Source organism: Candida theae (genome assembly GCF_024610275.1).
Source record: "Candida theae strain CBS 12239 chromosome Unknown scaffold5, whole genome shotgun sequence".
Lineage (NCBI taxonomy): Eukaryota > Fungi > Ascomycota > Pichiomycetes > Serinales > Debaryomycetaceae > Lodderomyces > Lodderomyces theae.
The window spans coordinates 202,870-218,808 of NW_026261451.1; the positions used below are offsets into that span (position 1 = coordinate 202,870).

The 15,939-nt window shown below is 39.6% G+C and overlaps 7 protein-coding genes across 7 annotated transcripts; 2 read left to right on the forward strand and 5 right to left on the reverse strand. All coding sequences in view use genetic code 12, as the record gives it.

Moving 5' to 3' along the window:
• Window positions 1-191: 191 nt before the first annotated feature.
• On the reverse strand, window positions 192-1,925 carry ARG2 (acetyl-CoA:L-glutamate N-acetyltransferase; the record flags this gene model as incomplete). The annotated part of the gene is made up of 1 exon (XM_051753290.1): window positions 192-1,925. The coding sequence occupies one exon, from the start codon at window positions 1,923-1,925 to the stop codon at window positions 192-194; it is 1,734 nt and encodes a 577-aa protein (XP_051607693.1).
• Window positions 1,926-2,165: 240 nt separating this feature from the next.
• On the reverse strand, window positions 2,166-2,714 carry PSF2 (DNA replication protein; the record flags this gene model as incomplete). The annotated part of the gene is made up of 1 exon (XM_051753291.1): window positions 2,166-2,714. The coding sequence occupies one exon, from the start codon at window positions 2,712-2,714 to the stop codon at window positions 2,166-2,168; it is 549 nt and encodes a 182-aa protein (XP_051607694.1).
• Window positions 2,715-4,169: 1,455 nt separating this feature from the next.
• Window positions 4,170-5,021, reverse strand: KGF57_003832 (uncharacterized protein; the record flags this gene model as incomplete). The annotated part of the gene is made up of 1 exon (XM_051753292.1): window positions 4,170-5,021. The coding sequence occupies one exon, from the start codon at window positions 5,019-5,021 to the stop codon at window positions 4,170-4,172; it is 852 nt and encodes a 283-aa protein (XP_051607695.1).
• A 1,060-nt stretch (window positions 5,022-6,081) lies between these two features.
• On the reverse strand, window positions 6,082-8,403 carry RRP6 (exosome nuclease subunit; the record flags this gene model as incomplete). The annotated part of the gene is made up of 1 exon (XM_051753293.1): window positions 6,082-8,403. One exon carries the CDS (start codon window positions 8,401-8,403, stop codon window positions 6,082-6,084), a length of 2,322 nt encoding a protein of 773 aa, XP_051607696.1.
• A 217-nt stretch (window positions 8,404-8,620) lies between these two features.
• On the forward strand, window positions 8,621-9,835 carry REI1 (Rei1p; the record flags this gene model as incomplete). The annotated part of the gene is made up of 1 exon (XM_051753294.1): window positions 8,621-9,835. One exon carries the CDS (start codon window positions 8,621-8,623, stop codon window positions 9,833-9,835), a length of 1,215 nt encoding a protein of 404 aa, XP_051607697.1.
• A 74-nt stretch (window positions 9,836-9,909) lies between these two features.
• GPI7 (mannose-ethanolamine phosphotransferase) lies at window positions 9,910-12,588 on the reverse strand (the record flags this gene model as incomplete). The annotated part of the gene is made up of 1 exon (XM_051753295.1): window positions 9,910-12,588. The coding sequence occupies one exon, from the start codon at window positions 12,586-12,588 to the stop codon at window positions 9,910-9,912; it is 2,679 nt and encodes an 892-aa protein (XP_051607698.1).
• Window positions 12,589-13,782: 1,194 nt separating this feature from the next.
• GPT1 (Gpt1p) lies at window positions 13,783-15,546 on the forward strand (the record flags this gene model as incomplete). The annotated part of the gene is made up of 1 exon (XM_051753296.1): window positions 13,783-15,546. One exon carries the CDS (start codon window positions 13,783-13,785, stop codon window positions 15,544-15,546), a length of 1,764 nt encoding a protein of 587 aa, XP_051607699.1.
• Between the last annotated feature and the right edge of the window lie 393 nt (window positions 15,547-15,939).

Here is a 15,939-nt window from a genome sequence, read left to right on the forward strand (position 1 = left end):
TGCATGGGCAATTTTTTGTTGAATGTAAGCTTTCAATTGCATATGAAAGAAAAGAAAAATAAAAACGAACGCAATTAATATCGTGAGAATGCGTCTACGGAAACATTTTTGTGTCATTTACCAAATTCTGTTGGGATTCGGGAATCCACTAGTACCAGTGCTCATGACTGGCTCCATCTATAAACATCTACCTATTTAAATGAGGGTGGTATACCTTCGCATATATCAGAGTACTCCTTCAACTTCTCTCCCACATTGATCACTCCAGGAGGTATCGACCTCCTCTTGAACCGATCGATTCGCTTATCAAATACGTCGCCCGTGTAGAATATTTTCCACTGCGATTCCGGCGAGCTCATACATCCACAACACCTTTCAAAATACCATTTGTTCACAGGGTTGACTTTTCTTGACCTCCATATCAACTCCTGCGGGTGCGATTGTAGTATAATCTTGAATATAATATCGGCCAACCCAGGAAGACCCTGATTGCGTTTGGCAATTGCAAATTTATCCAAATATGCAACCTTACCATTTCTGTGGGGGCTCTTTTCCCAGGTTAGTATAGCAGCTCCGTCGTAATCACCAACAAGAATAAAAGTGGCCAAGTTCTTGTCTATGCGCTTAAAGTACTCGTCAACTTGAAGGGATTTTCCAAACGAGTCATTCAACAAGGCAACTAATTTGGACTTGTCTACCAATTTGTCATTAAATAAATTAGCCATTGTGAATTCACCCGGGTAATTGTCCTGGTCTAGTATTTGCACATTGACTCCCTTCTTGATGATTGTGGTAGATACTTGTGGTGTGCGCTTATTCAGACTGGGCAACGAGGAAGAAATGATTGATCTGTCAGTAAGTACATTGTATATTATTGGATTCAACTGATCATTGTTAATCGACATAATTTCGGGCGTAGTGATAATACCAGTAGTTTCATCGTTCCCAGATCTGTCACGAATGAAGCTGAGTATCTCATTCATGCTGTCCAAATTGCTTACGTGCAAATCACGTAATTTGGGACTTATGTGTCCAATATAAAGTTCAGATAAAATATCCGAGTACTCTTGCGATAAATTGATAAATACATGACTTGTTTGGTTCCTTTCGATGGATGGAATTCCACCTAGTGGGTCAATCATGATGATTTTCTCAATCGACAAGAGGTTTGTTGTTCTTTTCTCCACCAAAGCTGAGCATAATGCAAATAGCAACGAGTTGCTTTTCAAAAACTCTTGCGTGCTGGTATTCACATTGTATGCAATTGGTAGAAGGATCGGAATGGTGCCCTGATACAATGGAATCAAAATCAGTTCCAAACTGTCTATCGAAAGGTGCCCATCAGCTTTCGTAAACAAAGACCGCAATATTGTAACCTGGAAATGGTCTTGATCCTCGGGGTTGCCAAGACGATTCAACAATTTGTTTGATTGGTCCATGATGTACAACTCGTTATTCTTGAATGTAGAGTCAAGCAAATGGTCAAAATCTAGCAAGATTATTGGCAGTATCCCCAATTTGATCAATCTTTTGAACGACTCAGCTATACCTGACCATTGTAGTTTTGTAATTGTGGTGAATTTGATTTTGAAAATTGCCAATCTTAGCGGGATTTTCTTCAACTTTCTGTCATCTTCATCGTAAATACCAACAAATGGATTTTGTCGATTCAAGAATCGCTGGATGAATAGCTCCCGTTGATTCTCTTTTTTATTCAATGGCTTGATTTCATTACTAACGTTGTTAAACTCCAAATCACTAAAGTCGAATTGATTTTGATACTTTGTCAAGTAATTTTTGGCCTCTCTTTTTGTTGTCGTTGATTTCAAGATGGACAATATTAGGTTTCTCTTGGCATCAGTAACTGCTTTGTGTGTTTCTATATTGGATATAAATTGCCGGTTTAGTGCTTTTAGCTTGCTCATCGAAGGGGGGGCGAGGCTGAGGGGAGAAGAGGGAGAGAAGTTGGTGAGTCAAAACTTACGAAGCGGAAGATGTGAAAATCAAATTGGATTTAAACGCGGTAATATTTGATCTACACACTTTACCCCGATTGATATGTGTGTATTAGTGCATACCTACAAAAGAATGGTTCCGGAATATACCACACATGTAAGACTCCGTACTCGTCTACAATTGAGGTCTGCTCCCCCACCACCCCTCTTTCACTCATCATCAGAAACATCCGCCATGTTCTCCTCATTTGTCCCCGAATCATGCTTGACCGTAGTATCATGCAACTGCCGCAACTTATTCATTACTGGAAGAACGAATGGGCGGATTTCATTAATCTCCATCAATGATAGTCCATTCAAGGCAATATTTGACTCATTCAACTCTTTCAAACCTTTGCGCGACTTGATCAATCGAATCTCTCGTAAATCTTGAATTATCGAGCGTAGATCAGATACAGCATCGGGTAAGTCATCAGGTGCCTTCGTGAGTAATATTTTCGAAAGCTCAAGCCAGTTCCAAGGTAGATCACTGAATTGTGCTGGTTTTCTTATCTCGTCATCGTATTTTTCCTTGAGGTAATTGACATTTAGCCATTTCGGAGGGACTATATTGCACTTGCCTTGTGCTTTCAATATGAGTGCAACCCAAAGCGGTACTTTTTCTCGTCTCATTGCTCGTAAGTTGGGAACAGTGGCCTGTTGTGGTGGTGTTGTTGTTAGTATAGATATTGTGAATTGTAAATTCTTGTAGAGGTACATACACCAATGAGATTGATCTTTTTGATCGCATATCTAGGAAGTATGGTGATTAGTTCATTTTCGGCTAGAAAATTGATCTCAGTTGGGGTCAAGTTACCTTGTAGGTGTGATGGCAATACCATAGTGATGTCGTGGATCGGTTTAGGGGGGTGGGAGAGGGGAAGAAGAGTAAAACGCGTCTGTGTCGCACATCCCATCTTATAATGTATCGCACCAATTATGAATATTGAGTACGACACGATCTTTTAAAGATTTTCATCAAACCGCCTCCACGAGATGATTTCGATTGGCATCCCACGCATGTTCAAAACAAAGAAAAAGGGCACCACTCGAGGACACTTCTAGTAACTCTGATAGACAGAGAATTGGTTTGGGAGATGTCGATTAGGGAGACACTTCTCCACAAGAGAAGCTTGGCATCTACAAACGATCGATAATGACAAACCCCACCACAAGTACATCATCGTCCTCAAAGACACCCATCCTCGCATCAACGACAGCATCGCTGCTACTAAAGAACTCAAAAAATGATGAGAAACAAGAGCCTTTCCAGCAACCTGTGACAAAACCATCAACCATCAAGCCCGTGCCTGAGAGTATCAATATTACAACATTTATGGACTTCCAGCCTGACGTATGCAAAGATTTCCAGCAAACAGGGTACTGCGGATACGGCGACACATGCAAATTTCTTCACGTACGAGATGAATCTAGGCAAAAGAAACCAATAAGGAAAGATTGGGAAGACATTGTCGTGAACAGTAAGCAAGGAAAGAAAGATCGGCAGATGAACGATACCACAACCACCACAGCCACGCCGTTCAAATGCATACTATGTAAGAAAGACTACCAGAGTCCAATCAAGACTCAATGTGGCCATTTATTTTGCCAATCTTGCTTTTTGAATCGTTATAAAGTACAAAAAAAATCTGGTTGTGCTATATGCAACAAAGATGTTGAGGGTGTGATGATCCCAGTGTCCAAAGAGGAGTTGAATGTGTTGATTGGCTCAACATAATACATGTGAGCAACTTCGATTGTCTTGCTTTGACTACAAGCTCGTCTTTTTGGTCTGTTTTATCATTTTGCGAGCCCGAGACTTGAACTTACGCTTCTCGTGTACAGGCTTTGGGAATAGTACTAGACCCATGAGCTTGCTTTTTGATTGCATGCTCCTCGCATAGTTCAATAACACATGGTCGTCCAGAACAGAAAGCCACCATTTTTCAACAGTATTTCGCCGGGGCCAGACTTGAAAGTAATTCATGAGACTACATTTGAGCTGAATAGCGAGAGGTTGCTTTTGAGGCCACATCATTTTGGGAATTTCCGGAACGTCCAATTTGCCAAAAACTCAAGTCAAGCTGGGTCAAGCGTTTCATTTGGTATAATAATAGGGCAAGTTGACTTATTTGAGTGTTTTGTGCAAACATATGCAAACTAAAGAAGCGCACATTATGTAAACCAAAAAACATTGGTTATCCATTTGATGGGGAAATCGTTGGGAAGGGTGTTGTCAATGCTATGATTAGTTAAGGTGTTGTTCAGGTCTGTTGTGTTCGATGTAATCTTAACACATAGTGAAATTGGGCATAAATGAAATTTTGATCCACACTCTAACATGCGTTCAACAAACCGTCTGTATTGCTTGATTGTCACGATCACCTCAATTGATCTGATTCGAGCTAATAAAGAATAGCAAAACCTCAATGTTCTAGACCAAGTGTCTGAATTGATTTTTAGCATAGAGTAGCAGAACTTTTCAATATATTCATGTTCGGCATCCAACATTAAAGGATATAAAATTTTTGCGTGTCTACCACTACTATTGCATCCAAAGAAACACATCCTGGTGTAATTAATAATGCATTCATCTCCACTCCATATCCTCATCAATCGAAAGAGGTCACAATTTTTGACAAGAAGGTCCTCCACTATCTGAAATTGAAATATCAAGTACTTGCCAAAGTACTCTTTCGCCGCTGATGACCCAAAATGAAGATATACCACATCCTGGAAAAGCTTGTTCAACTCCAGTTTCTCGGCCAATGTGATATTCATGGCCCCTACAGCCCACAATTGACTGACTCCTGGCTCTTTTTCAATATGGAATGTTCCATAATTTTTGGAAATAACTATGCCCACCCCTGCTTGAACTAGTACTTCAAACAGTTGACGTTGGGGAAGCAAATTGAGCCATTTGATGATTGTCCCTTGTGAAAAACGAGTCAAGTTAGTCTGGATTGGGAGTACCTTTGTAAGGATCTCGATTGGTAAATCGTGGAGATTCATCGCAGTAGAGTACATGTATAAGTAGGTTGTTGTCTAATTTTTGTTCAAGGAAAATATAAACTCAAAAATAATAACCCGAAGCTTTCGAAGGCTATATAATTACTTCCCTTTGAAAAGAGTAAGTGGAACAGAGTTCACCTTTCAAAGATAGCTTTGAGACAGTCTCATACCGTGGTATAGAGTTACTTTGTAGGAGCCATTTTTTTCCAGACCTTTCTGGCGTGGGAAAAGATCCTTTCAGATGCGCTTGGGGACAGTTTCTTGTAATAAGATTAGAGAAAGCATTTACTTGAAAGGCTTAGCTTTTATACTTCATAACAATGCACACTCTTACAGAGATATTCTTGCCCTCTTATTCTCTTACGGCATAGCTTATGGCATCTACTTTGCACACACACCTCAAACCGCGTAAGGCAAATACATGTTGCACAAAAATTGGAAACGTAAATGAAGTGTTTTTTGTGCATTTTTTTTTTGCAGCATAACATTGAAACAGAAGGATCCTACAATTAGTATTGGTATATATACATCGACAAAAAACAGAGTAGAATTTCAAAATTTGAAACTCTTCTTCTTCTTCTTCTTCTTCTTTATCATTATTTATTTGCTAACATGCCTCCGATTGCTACATTTCAATCCATCATCGAGTCGAAACAACGCTTAGGCTCCGGCCAAGAGATCGGGGCTCCTTTCTTTATTTTTCTAGAAGTCATTTCCATCTCAAGCATATTATCAACAAGCTCCACTATAAAAAGAGTTATCAAACTTGGAAGAATGATAAAAAACAACACGTTTGAAAGAAACGAGATGGAAACCGTTGACGATGATGATGTTACTACACCAACACAACACCGACAACAAATTCTTGATTCCCACTGCTTTTGGTCAGCCACATCCAAACGCGCTGCAAAAATCCAAATTGCTGTTTATATAATATTATGGACAACAGGAGCTATATTATGTACTGTCTCTTGTTGGGAAATTTGGTATCACGCCTATTATTAGCCACATTGAAATGAGAAATCTTAGGATGGGTAGTTTATTGAATGCATTCCTCTATAATCTAACAGAAAAGTTACTTATTCTTCAACCTGCTCTGTTTCAACTTATAAGTAGATGTCTTTCCTCCCGTAATTACCTTCTTTCTCTTTGCCGGTTTGGGTCCAGCCGAGTCCCTACTGTAAGGATCAAACGACCTCTTCTTGTTTCTCTTGTCACTCTTTTTCGGATCAATGAGGATCTTATCAGCATTGGCATAATCTACACTTGGTTCATTATATTGAACAAGCTGGTTACTATTTCTCTTAGAATTCTTGTTTGTCTTGCGAAGTGCAATCAACTCATCGGGATTGATGTCTTCGTCTTTACTGAACAAGACTTTTTGACCTGATTTGGGTCTCTCATTGCTAGAGCTGGCTCCGGTGGATTCAGTGGCTTCACTCGGTTCATGTTCTTCTCCAGATTCGGACTCCAATTCTTCTTCAGCAATCGATCTGATGCCATCAACCTCGCACAATTTTTGCCACAACTTGTGTTTGAGTGTTATGCTCTCTTTGCCAAAATCATGTTTCTTGATACCTTGACTAGTGAACTCATAGGTATAGTTCCGTGTCTCGCGCACTTCAGGAATAGCCAAGGATGACCTATCACTCAATAGGGGGCCACCATCAAACAATGCAGAAGAATTCAGTAACAAAGTTTCCAACAATCCATTAACATCCCGTACATCCACATTTTGCTCCTCTACCTGAGCTTTCGACAGATTGTTCCATTTGTCAACCAACGCCCAGTCATTCTGCTCACTTTCTTTCAAAGTCCTATCAATCAACTCCGCTAGCTCCCTTGCGTTTCGCCGAACATGCTCCGAGACGTATGACGGCACATTGAGAACTTTTCCCACATCAACAGGAGATTCCAAAGTGGCCAAAGAAACGAGCAATTGATTTGGCATGATGTATCTCACTGACTCGTCTGCTTCTCTTGCGACCAAGTCTCTCCACTTGTACAACTGCTCAACTACTGCTCTCTTGAAGGAAGGCACATTGTACTGGTACATTATTGAGCCCCAAGGTTCGCTTGGATTAGCGGCCATTACAGGACATGAAACTTTGCTTCCAAGGTTAGTGGATAAAGGTCTGTATTTGGTGTACTCAAATCTTCTTTTAGCAACTTGTCTTGAGTCAAACAACACACGTGCAAGTTTATCACTATCAATCAATTTGTTCCGAAGCTGATCAAAAATATATAGTAAAAAGTGCGTATCCGATCTTGCATAAGCCAACATTGGCTTTGGTAGTGGTCTTATTCTCCAGTCAGCTAGCTGGTATTTTTTCGAAGTTCTGAAATGAGCAAAAGTATCTAGTAAATACTGCAATGAAAATTTTGAAAATCCCAATTGTCTAGATGCGTGATATGTGTCGAATAATGAGACAATATACAATCCCAAATCTCTTTGCAACCATATAATGTCCATAAACGCACCGTGAAGCACTTTCACGATATTAGGATCGGTAAACACTTTGTTCAAAGATGTCAAGTCATCTCTCAAAACTAATGTATCAATGATCCAATCTTTGTCACGATTTGAAATCTGCATTAAACAAACAATACCATAATAAGATCTGTAGTCGTGGTGTTCCAAATCAACTGCTATCTCGGACAGTTTCAGCAACTCCTCTATCATTTCATTTAAACCATCTACTGTATCAACCCAAATTGCAGTTGTGCTGCTCCAGTCTTGTGGCGGGATAGGTTCTGCCTTTTTCAATATGGAGTCAGGGTACGGCTGAGAGTCAATCTCAAACTCGTATGGATGTGCATAGTAAGGAGGATCAACAATCTCCACAGACTCTTCATAAATTGGGGCAGGGTTCGTGAGTTTATTAACTGATTCCCAGGGTTGCAAGGCATTTACTTTATTAGTAATTTTCGGCCTGAAAGGCTCTTGCTCTGAGTTATCAACAGGAACTTTAAACTTCAATTGCGGCTTTTCAATTCGTTGGATTTGCTCGTTTGAAATCAGGTTGTTTCCATCCTCAAGGTATTGTTTCTGTTCTCCTCCAGTTTGCTTCTTGTTGAGCTGATCAAAGTTGAAATCTATCTTTTCAAAGATCGAATCAATGACATTGCTGACAGGGTTCCAAGATGATTCACTTGAGATGTTCTCTTGTCCAAACCGTACTGAATCCACTGGACTACTTTGAGATGATGCAGTCCTGAGCAAGTCATTTGTGATGGTTAGGAGATTCATCCCTCGTTTATCAATTTGTTGACTAATGTTTGAGTCGACAGATTTGTAGAAATTCACATCCTGAGCACCCAATGCAGTCGCTGCACGTATAGTTCCCATTAGTTTTGGAAGCACGTCTTTGAATATATCTTGTTCTTCTGTCAGCATATTTATCCGTAGTCAGATTCGGTTGATGAACTGTGGGTAGGTTATGTGTGCCTTTGGGAAAGGGAAAAGGAAGAGAAAAAGAAAAAAAAAATTGCAGAGTAATGCGAAATCTCAACCTCATCGCACATCCTTTTCCCTTAAATCAAACACCTTAACAAGTTTACCTTCCTTCTCCTTCAACTAACAACAACAACAACAACTAACAACAACAACAAGGATGTTTACTTGCAATACTTGTAACTTACAGTTCCCTGAGTCTAATGATCAAAGGGTTCACATGAAATCAGATTGGCATCGTTACAACTTGAAAAGAAAAGTTGCACAATTACCACCATTAACGGAGGAATTATTCAACACTAAAGTTGCTTCGATGCAATCACAGAAGGATACCAAGGAAAGAACAGAAACAAAGAAGGAGCAGAGGCGAAAGGAAAAAGAGGCATTGTTACAGCAGAAGAGAGCAATTTTGGAACAGGCAAGGAAGGCAATGTTGGCTGAGCAGGAGGCAAAAGGAGAGGTGCAGGATGGCTCAGTGGTTGTGCTGCTGCTGCTGGCAGAACATTTAGCTGAAGAGAAGTTACAGCCACAAGACCATAACGTAGATGAAGAACCAGAGTTGACACCCGAGCAAGCAGAAGAAAAAGAGTTCCAAAAGAAACTTTCTAATAAGGTTGAGATCCCACCAACGACATGTTTATTCTGTCATCCGAAATTGAAACAAGACTTCACCACAATTGATGAAAACACCGAGCACATGTTCAAGAACCACGGCTTATATATCCCAGAAGCACTGTACTTGGTGGACAAGAAGGGATTAATTGAGTATCTTGCTGAAAAGATTGGATTTGGTTTCTGCATAGCTTGTAACTACCAAGGGAGAAATACGGAAGCTGCTAGAGAGCACATGCAAACAAAGAGACATATGAGGATACCGTATGAAACTGAGGATGAGAAATTGGAGATTTCAAACTTTTACGATTTTTCATCAACGTATGATGACGATGTCGATGTCGTTGTGAAAGAAGGTGAAGCTGGAGACGAAGAAGATGGCGAGTGGGAAGATGTCAGTGGAGACGAGGAAGGAGGCGATGCTGAAAGTATTGATGACGACGAGGAATTACCATCTAGTGAAAGAGATGCAATTTATCAAGATGGAAACGAATTGATCCTTCCTTCGGGAGCCGTCGTTGGACACCGTTCCAATGCGAGATACTACAGACAAAATCTTGCTCCTGAACGTATCTTATCTGAAGGTCAAGGAACTGTTATCGCTGCTGAGACGAGACACATGTTGACTCTTCAAGATAGGAAAGAATTGGCCAGTAAGAAGAGGACATGGAGAAACGAAAAGAAGAGAGAAGATGTCAACGATAGAAGAGCTGCCAAATTCATCAACAACCAACCACATTATAGAGATCAGTTATTACAGTAAAGAGTTATACTTCTATAGTACCAAATAATTTTTTCTTTTTTTTTAAAAAGAAAAAAAAAAGATTGTCCGTAATTCTACAAGGATATCAAAAAACCAGCACTCACCAAGTCAACTAATACATTAATTAAAATCAACCAACTTGCGAAATACAACAACTTTGGTGAAAATACCGTCCACACAAATAAATGGAATCGTAAATTGATGCACGATGCAACTAGATTTGCAGCTGAAACAGTGTACAACAACAAAGTCAAATAGGACTTTGTCAACAAGACACGATACTTGAGTCGTGGATACGAAGTGAGGTCTGTAGGTGAAGCACCACTGAAGCTACTCACCCCAGGTTCGTAAATCAACTGTAACGATGCTAAGGACCAGTATATTGGACCAGCAAAATTGGATATAAATGTAAGCACACCCACCACGAGAACATCATAGTTTTGAACTCCATTGTATGCGTTTGATAAGTCAACTGTGGCTAAAGAGTTGGTGTTCCCCATTGAGAAAAATGTTAGATTTTGCAAGCATAAGCATAGGAATGTTGTGGATATGATGTGATTATCAATGATGAATTTTTTTACATTTGTTGATGTCAGGTGTATCAACTTTGCGAGTGTAAATTTGGCCACGAAAAGCACCAAGTATACGGGTATGTTTGCATGTCTAGTTTGATTGATCAAGTACAAGGTGATTATATTGGAGATGTCGGTGATGGTCCCACTATATCTTTTTTGAAGACGACGACTAATCAAGATTAAAACAATCGCCCCAACTGTTGATATGGTAGTGTATTTAGCCAATTGAATGCTTATGTTTTGTAGTTTAAATTTGACGTCGATATCTTCGATATCCAACGTAGCCAAATCGACATTGTGGTTCTCCAAAACCAACCACAAGAGTAGATCGAAAACACCTGGAGGAACATTTCCATCAATGTAATACAGCACAAGCTTGAACAGAAACGATACAAATATTGCCATAATCACGCAAATGTTGACTATTGCCGAATCTATCGATATATTTGGAACTTTTTTAGTTTTCAACGCATTCAAGAACCAGTTTGGATTCCCTTGCGTGGTGATGGCAACTCCAAGTGCAGCGTACGTTAAGGTAATAAGTACCCAAAGCAAGGTCTGATTGTGGTTGAACAAATAATTTGCTGCAGTTCCTTCAGAAAACCATTTTTGTCCACTATTGTTCCAACCTTTTAGTACTCTTGTAGATACAAGTAACATCAAAAACCATTGGAATTTGGACCTTGACTCAAATACTTTGAAATAGTATGTTCCAAATGCAAGTATGGCTATTGAGGTGGCAAAGTACCAAATTTGATGTTCTTCTTCAATTAATGAAGAACCGTGGAAATGAATTGAGTAAATGCCAACAAATAATTCAAATGAGATAATGACGTATGTGGCGATCTGTTTAACTGAAAAAAAATACAAGTTGAAAACAGCAATTGTGATCAATGCTGCTAAAGAAATTAGCCCTGTTCCAATGTAAATGTATGTGTAGTTATAGTTGGTTGCCGATGACGCCAATTCCAGTTGAACTTCCTCTAGGAATGTGTAGTAGTCATCTATTGGACGCTCGCCTCTTTGTAAATCCTCCCATGTATTCCAAATACTACCAGTTGGTCCATTTTTTGCCTCGTATAAACTCATCACTTGGAAACAATTTTCAAGAATAATCTGTCTCCTTTGGTGCTCTGGCCAGAGATTGAGAATCCTTCTGGCTATTACACCTAGTGAGTTCTTGGGAATGGGAAAGCTGAAAAGACTAGATAACGTAGGAACAAGATCAATTTGGAAAATCTTATCGTAATATGAGTAATCCGTTGACAGTGGAAGGGGAGCTTTAGCATTTGAGACCTTAAATTTCGGAGATATAAATGCCATAGCAGCTGATGTTTCTCCAGCTGAAGAGCCACCGTGGTTGCCCACCTCATTCATTCCGTGGTCTCCCATAAGCACAATCAATGTATCTTGATTCTGTTGAGTGTGTTTGTATAGTCTTTTCAAAATCAGATCCATTTCTTGTTGTTTTGGCTTCATAAACGTTGAATGTGGACCACCCTTATGTCCAATGTGGTCCAATCCAAGATAATGCAAAATCAATGCATCCCAGTTCAGGTTCGACAGAAGTTGATGATCCAAATGACGAGTGACATTATTGTCAACTTCAGTGAAATCACTCACAAAGAACGAATTTGTCCCTTCAAACTCACCAAATTCAGTAGGAAACAATTTCAACCAAGTGTCATCACCAAAAAAGTGGATGCTCTTGTTGAGTTGCTTAAATTGATGAACCCAAGAATCTTGGGCATGTAATCCTTGAGAATCATCGTAATCGTCGGCAACATTCAATATAGCATCAAGAAAGCTGGGAGTTCCCCCAGTTGTGATCCCCTTGAGTCTAGGTAGGGTTACGGTTGGCGGGTTTGAAAATGTGGTGAGTGGAATTGCATGTCCGTCGTTGATGAGTTGATGCAAGTACTGGAAGTTTGACTCCTCGCTGAAACAGAAATCCGCACGCATTGCGTCAACCACCATTAAGATCAACTTTTCAAATTGTGGCTTGCTTTTGGTATCTAGGAACGGCGACTGGTGGTTTAAATCTTGTTGAAGAAACGTATTGGTACCGGGTAAAACAACTTTAGAAGGAAAGAACCCACATAGAAATAGCACAAATCCAACGATGTTAGTGAGTACTAGTAGTAAGTAGACGTTCCATTGTAGGCTTATTGATCTCATCACCAAATGATGAGGCTATACCTGTTCTGTCCCAAAGATGGAGTATATAACCACCACATTTGAAAAGAAAAAAAAAGAAAGAGACAATAATAATCTCATCAGAAACCACCAGACGCGCAAAAAAAGTCCTGACACGTTTTCTCTATTTTTTCTTCTTTTCAAATCATCAAAAGCTAAGGATAGTTTGGATTAAACAGTTGACATGATTCACCTTCGTCATCCATGTGGAGCTTAAATGAATGGCCCATGGTCAAGATTAGGTGATGTGAAGAAACCCGCTCTTCTTTTGCATTTGCAGCAAGTGTTATTACACTTTGAGGGATCTCCAATTACGATTACGTAAGCGCATCAACACCTTCCCAAAATGTAAGCGGCGCATTTCCAAATCAGGTAAATCTTAGAATGATGGAGCGCATTAATCTCAATCTTATGACGGGGTCATTTGAATAGGCGTTTGTGCAACGTATGTTTTGGGGTCGAAGTCCCAAAGATAAAAGGTGGAGACTACTTATCTCCTCTTCCAAGACCTACTGTAGATCTAAAGGAGGGGGGGTTGCTTGAATACACTGAAATCAACAACATCATGCACAACAAATACATAAGAAGTTGACAATTAAATAGTATCAATGTGTCTCTGGTATGACTGTACATATTGTTTTGATGTATTGTACTCGGAGTAAAAGCTTCTGCTTTCGCACCTGTCCAGACGATTTCAAAATTCACCCGTTCCCCTGTCTCTCTCTCTTTCCAAGTCAAAAGAAATTTTGGTTGTTTCTAATATTCAATCCAACACAAAGATGGAAATTTAATTTAATTCAATTTTTAATTTTTTTTTTTTTTTTTTTTTCATCATCATCATCATCATCTCCCTTCTTATCTTTCCAAATTAACCGCCCATTTAACGTTTGATCTTTCTCTGTATTTCGCCTCACAAGAGAAGTAAAACAATAGCAAAAACTTTATTAATAAAAAAAAAAAAAAAAGTTTATCTTATATTCCTTTCGCATTTCTTTTTCTTAGGTGCTATAATTCGTTATTCCGCTAAGTACACACTAGTCATTTCCACCAATCTACATACATATATATACATATATATATCTGGAAAGATTGTACATCTTCTAAACCGTTTGAGAAACATCCATTATCTAATTTTATTTTTTTCTTTTTCTCAACTAAGATCGTCAGTCAAACAAAATGCACCCCAAAGATAGCAAGAAAACTATGTCACCAGTTGCAACTGGGCAGCTGGGTATACATCCAATAGTATCACAAGTGCATGTCGACGCATTACCAGTAACATCAATACTATCACACCGAGGCATTACCATCAATGTGGATCACGAAGTGAATGAAGATGAAGCTATGATACTAGCAATGGGGTACAAGCAAGAATTGAAGAGGGAGTTCTCATTATGGACGGTATTTTCAGTCAGTTTTTCAATGTTGGGTCTCTTACCCTCAATAGCAGCTACTTTCGACTACCAGCAATTGGTCATTGGTATGTCGCCCGTGCCGTGGTTAGTTGCCATGGTATTCATCACGACAGTGGCATTGTCAATGGCAGAAGTGGCGTCGGCGTTTCCCTGTTCTGCTGGAACTCCATATGTTGTATCTCAGTTGGCTCCACCACGGTACAAATCATACTTGACGTGGTTTACATGTTGGACTAATTGGTTATGTCAAATCACTGCTGCTCCTTCAGTGTGTTATTCTTGTGCTAGTTTGATCTTGGCGTTGTATTCGTTTACTGATGGAAACTATACTCCTTCCAACGGGCATGTGTATGGACTAGCCACTGGTATTCAGGTGTTTTGCGGTTTCATTTGTTCATTGCCGGCTAAATGGGCAGGACGCGTCAGTTCAGTTGGTGCATTTTGCAACATTATATTTTTGACTATTGTGTTCATTATGATTCTAGCTGGAAACAAGAGAATGGAATTGAATGAGGGTGTGACTACAAAGTACAACCCCAATGGAGTAGCTTGGTCTTTGTATAATCAAGCTGAATGGCCACAAGGAATCTCATTTTTGATTTCATTCATGGGTGTCATTTGGGCAATGTCAGGATACGATTCACCATTCCATTTGGCTGAAGAGTGTGCTCATGCTGCAGTCAATGTACCTCGTGCAATTGTATTGACCAGCTCCATTGGAGGACTTGTTGGATTTGTATTCATGATTGCAATCGCATACACGGTTGTTAATCTTGATGAAATATCAGCAGATCCACAAGGATTAGGGCAGCCATTTGTCACTTACTTGACCCAAATTATCGAGAAGAAATTGGTGTTGGCTGCAACTTCATTTACTGTTGTGTCATCATTTTCAATGGCTCAAAGTTGTTTACTAGCAGCTTCAAGAGTGACGTATGCATATTCAAGAGATGGATTGTTTCCAGGATCAAACATCTGGAAGCGCGTTTCACCATTAACACAAACTCCAATATGGGCAGTTGTCATCAATGTTATCCTAGGTCAGTTGTTGTTATTGTTGCTTTTCGCTGGTGATGTAGCTATCGGTGCAACTTTCTCCGTTGGTGGTATATCAGGGTTCATTTCGTTTACAATGCCAACATTGCTCAAAATTACATGCGCTAGAAATACATTCAAACCAGGACCATGGAATTTGGGTAGATTTTCAGAGCCTGTTGGGTGGCTATCTGTTGGGTTCATAACTTTGATGATCCCCATCTTGTGCTTCCCCACCGTCAGGGGTAAAGATTTGAATCCAAAGGAAATGAATTGGACAGTATTGGTTTATTTCGGATCGATTCTAATTGTGTCCATTTGGTTCCTTGTTGATGCACACAAGTGGTACCAAGGACCCAAAAGTAATATTGACGAAGCTGACATTGTATATGATGATGATAGGGAGAGTGGCGACAAGTTTGACAAGTTTGACAAGGTGCAGATCATTGATGCATCAGAGACGAACTCGCAAGACCATGAAAAGTGTTAGATTAGACGTTTAATAAAGATAACTATTCCATGATATGAGGAGTAGATGTAGAGGAGAAAAATTGGTTGCATTTGAATGTTTAGTGAATTCTGTGGAGCTGCAAGATGTCTGAGGGCTTTCTCTAACCCCCTTAATTAAACATTCAATAGAAAGACAAGATAATCCGAATCGCTTGTGTTTTTTACGCCAATATGGTTGCAAAATAAGATACAAAAACAATTTTATAGAAAAGTTTTCTGGGAGACTTCTAAAAAGTTGAATCTTTTGAAGTGGCTTTTGAAAGTAAGATGCTAGTTAGTCAGGCGTAGGCGATCGCATAAGGTGATTTCGTTTCATTGTGTTCTGACAAACTTGGTGGATCTTGATCTGTAATTGTCTTATCTTGGTCATCCA